Source organism: Urtica dioica, chromosome 5 (assembly GCF_054948205.1).
Source record: "Urtica dioica subsp. dioica isolate 48M chromosome 5, U.dioica_male_clone48M_v1_H2, whole genome shotgun sequence".
Lineage (NCBI taxonomy): Eukaryota > Viridiplantae > Streptophyta > Magnoliopsida > Rosales > Urticaceae > Urtica > Urtica dioica.
Window position 1 is genome coordinate 3,571,226 of NC_142760.1, and position 4,626 is coordinate 3,575,851.

The following is a 4,626-nucleotide window of genomic DNA, read 5'->3' on the forward strand; positions in this document are numbered from 1 at the left end:
TGTCGCACTTGATGCCCATATTTGTAGTAGTGTTGTTTTGCTCTTGAGATTGTCATTTTTCACTTATGAAAAATGACGGCATAAAAGCATAAAAGTAATTTTATGCATATCTAATAATTGAAAGAAGAGTGATTCTGTATAAACACTCTCAAATGATTGATGAAAACTCATTTTGAGAAGAAAAATAAAAAAGGCATATTTTTTTTTTCTTTTGATGAAAAATGTTTCAAAATCTAACAATTTACAAGTTAAAAATAATTATATGTTTATTAGTAGATTTGGTAGTTATATAATAACAACGACATGCTCACAATGAACTAGTTCATTTTTTAAGAAGGTATAGATGAAATTTTATTTTATACGTCGCCCTAATATGAAATTATGAAGACAACAAAAATAATACAAAAGTCAAAAATATATATAACTATGACTTGATATATATATATATATATATATATATATATATGAGATTAAGAATGAAATGCTAAAAAAATATCGTAGTTATTGGGAATTTGACTTGATCTAATAACGAAGATTTGGACATAAATCTCATGATATTTTGTTTTGAACATTTTTATCATAAAAATTATATTCAAACTAATGACAACATTCTCTCTTAAATTATCATATCGTCATAAAATGGTGATAAACGTGTTCAAAATAAGATTTGTTGATATTTATGTCCAACTTTTCGTTATAAATGGTATTTGTATCCAATCTCTTTTTGTTAAAAAAAAATAACGTAAATAGCTACGATAGGCTTAGATAGATTTTAATCAACTAGTTTTAGACAATCTTCAACCATGCCGCCGAAAATGCATTTTGCATATCATCATCTTCAATGGTGATGCATTTTTTTCTTGATGTCCTATTGTAAATGTCAAATTCCCCTTGCACTGTGGTGTGTCAAATTTGCATCACCATTATTTATAGATACATTTCACTTTTGGTTTATTTTTAATCCTTCAAAATTGTTAATTATTTGTAAAATATTCATAGTTCTAGATTATATAATAGGGTAAATTTGAAACAATATTGAGCTTAGCTCCCAAGTCCTACAATGACATATCAAGTGTTTCTCTATTCCATTGGTACTTATTAACCAGTAAAAGAAAAAGGGCTTGTCTTCTATAGAGGAGCTTATGCATAATAACGCTCAAACTAGGCCATGGAATTCCATTAAGTGGGACTAATATGAAATATTTTTTTCTAGGTGGGATTTCATGTAATAATAATAAAAATAAAATAAAAAAGACTTCTGGGGCTTAATTGTCTCGGTGACTGGTTTACTTGCATTTTTACCCCCCTATCCACAGCTTCTTTCAAGGCTGTGATGGATTATTAGGAATCAATGATATTTGAGTCCAATTGTTGATGAGGAGCCTAATCCAATCATTTTATAGAAGAGTGAAAAAAAGTGTTACACATCTCTGATTGTTCGTATAAATCAGACAAACAGAAAGTCGAACTTAGATTCCCATGGCTATCCTTTTGAGACTGACGAATTTCACTTAGGAACAAACATATATATTATCCAATATTTGTTTTGGATTAAACTTGTGAAGACATTTTTGGTGGACTGTCAGAATTCCCAAGTTCACAAGAGCAAAATGAAACTATATGTCTATAACGAGTAATATTGATCTTTGGCTTACATTTGAATTCACAAGTCACATTACATGAAAGAAAGAAAAAAGGAAAAAAAAAAAAAAAAAGCTTTCATTTCCAAACTACTGTAATCTCACACACCAACAAATACTGAGGAATTCTTTTGAAAAGGAATGAACTAAGCGCGTTTTCGAGTCAAGCTTTGGGTGGTTGTGGTAATGGTGGATCGTCATCGTCTTCGATATCCCAACTCAAATCCTCATCTTCTGCGGTGGCAGCGATGCTGAGCCGTTTCCTAAGCTCTGCAATTTTAGGACTGAGCTCGTCGCTCGCGATCTTCTTCGTGTCGATGCTGCTCAAATCCTCAATCTCGTCCCACCCCACATCTTCTTCTTCTTCTTCTTCTGACTTTTTTTCTTCATCCGATTTCGGTTCCATTTTGCTTTCTTCTTCTTGGCCGATCTTCTCTCGATTCGCTTTACTATCTTCTTCATGATCATCATCATCGACATCCCAGCTCAGATCCTCGTCCTCTTCCCCGGGGATCGCTCGCTTCATCGCCAAGTTAGCTCTCAAACCCTCGGCTTGTTTCAGCTTATGAACTTTGTAGAAATATCTGCACCAGAAAGTCTCGCGATCAACGCTGCCCGGGACGACTCTCTCGTAAACGCCGTCGATTACCGGACCGTTCTCACTGATTACCTCTTCGATCTCCTTCTCCTCCAATGCGAACCCTAACTTCCACTTCAAGTAATCGTCCGAATCCTCGGGCTCGTCGCAGTACGTGCTCGGATCGGACTGAATAGCTCGAACCTGGGATTCGAATCGGCTGTACGGCTTCGAGCTAGGGTTGGGATTCGATTCGGAGGAATCGGAATCGTGGCCTTCGGCGAGAATCGCGTCCCTTCCCTGAGCGATGATCTCGGCCGTACCTTTCATGACGGAGCTTCCGAGCTCGTCAATGGCGGTCCCGACCGTCCCGATCGAGCCCTGGGCGACCTCGATCTCCTTCTTCAGACCCGACCCGAACTCCTGGAGATCTCGCCGGTAGGTCTCGATCACCGACTCGGACTGAGTGGCTAGGGTTTTGATCAGGCCGCCGAAGCTCCACGTCGGACCCGGATTTGGATCGTCGTCGTTCGATCGGCTCGGTGATTCGGGCTTCGGAGGATCCGGATCTTCAGAGAAAACGGACTTGAAGAAATTCATGGCCGGTCTAGATTTCGGTTCAGAGATAATCTGGAGTGAGTCAATTGATCAATTTTTGGAGAGAATGTTTCGAAGGAAGGATTACTAAGAATGGTTAACGGTCAATATCTTGGTCAAGTGAACTTGCTTTTTGTTGCAGTATCAGTATGATTCGAACCGGCTCAATAAAATAAAGAAAACCGGGTTATCAAAACAAAATTAGAAGAGGACTATTTTTGTAATTAAATTAATAGATTTATAAACAACTAGCCTACTTATAGAGGAGACTTTTAAATTATAGTACAACTATCTATTTATTTAGGAAAATAGCCAATATTTCTCATACTTTTAAAATTGCCTTTGGTTTCATAAAACTTCGTTCTTATTTGTTTGTTAATTCTAGATTTTTTTCCAGTTATTCATCGTCGGATTTGAATCATGGAATCGTTCGCCAAATCGGAGACATGTATTTTTTTTTTCGAATGGTAAATAATATTTATTATCAGATGGCCCGACTGTAAATATTAGTTACCATTAAAATTATCCTACGATTTGCAACCAGGATATTCGACAACTCATTTGGAATAGTAGGATCATCGATTTTGTAAATGTTCTTCTATTGTTCTTATATTATCTGTTCGTTTAGGTTAGTCATTTAATCCTTCTTAGTTTATGTTTGTCTAGTGTAGATGTTTAGATTCTTTAGTTTCTTACAACTTCGTTCTTATTTGGTTGTTAATTCCAAATTTTTTCCAGTTATTCATCATCAGATTTGAATCATAGAATCGTTCGTCAAATCGGAGACAAGTATTTTGTTTTTTCGAATGGTAAATAATATTTACTATCGATGGTCCGATAGTAAATATTATTTACCATTCGAAAAAGCATATTTTATAGTTAATCTAACAGAGAATTGATCGGAGATGCGGGGGATGGTTTCGATTATGGTGTTCTATGGGTTAATCGAATTGGAAATCATATATACTTACCATTTTTTCCAAGTCTGAGAACGGAGACGCTTCGTCGGCTTCGGAAGTGGCAAAATCAGAAAATTGGTGGCGGAAAAGGAAGTTGGACGCAATATCAGAGGATTGAGGGATTCGAAATCGACGGAGAGTTCGGAGGTAATATCGGAGGATTGAAGGATTTGGAGTCGGATCCGAAAATTTTTGTGTGTATTTGATGAGGGGTAAGATAGGAATATAATATTGTTTGGTAGTGGATTGAGCTAGTTACCTAATTTAAGTAATAGTTTGGCTAGAATTTTAAAAGAGGTGGTCAATTTGGGCTAGATACCTAACCGGCCATTAAATTAATTTAAAATTATAAGAAAAATATAAAACATAATTATTTAAAACTAATTGATTAAAATAGTCAATATTTAAGTTTTTAATAAATTAGAGAAGAGAAGGAATGGATAAATTGTAAAAGTTGCTCTGGCTTTTATTTTGTATTTTTCTCTAGTAATATATATACTCAAAATATTATAATTAAAGAAAATGAAAATTTATATATATTGGATGTTTTATATAAAGCTTCAAGAAAATCTTTTTGAACCAAAGGAGATCAAAAGGACACTAAAAAGGTTTCTGTTGCGAGTGCTTATACACTCAGCATAAGTTGCTAAGTTGGCATTAACTACGTGTAATTGCTCTCGACTATTGTATTTGCATTTACTTATTAGCGTGTGTTGTACGCTAACATTAGATTGAGCATAAAAGCTCAGCTTGTACTATTTTACCAGTTGAGATTGCTCAAAATAAAATCTCCTTATTTTTTGTTCTCTCAAATACAAAGTTTTTCATGGTACCAGAGCTATAAAGGAGAAAG

At 35.1% G+C, this 4,626-nt stretch overlaps 1 protein-coding gene across 1 annotated transcript; it reads right to left on the reverse strand.

Moving 5' to 3' along the window:
- Positions 1 to 1,623: 1,623 nt before the first annotated feature.
- On the reverse strand, positions 1,624 to 2,950 carry LOC149394879 (BSD domain-containing protein). Its single transcript, XM_089616051.1, has one exon. The coding sequence runs from the start codon at positions 2,815 to 2,817 to the stop codon at positions 1,804 to 1,806; it is 1,014 nt and encodes a 337-aa protein (XP_089472177.1). The 5' UTR covers positions 2,818 to 2,950; the 3' UTR covers positions 1,624 to 1,803.
- Positions 2,951 to 4,626: the final 1,676 nt, after the last annotated feature.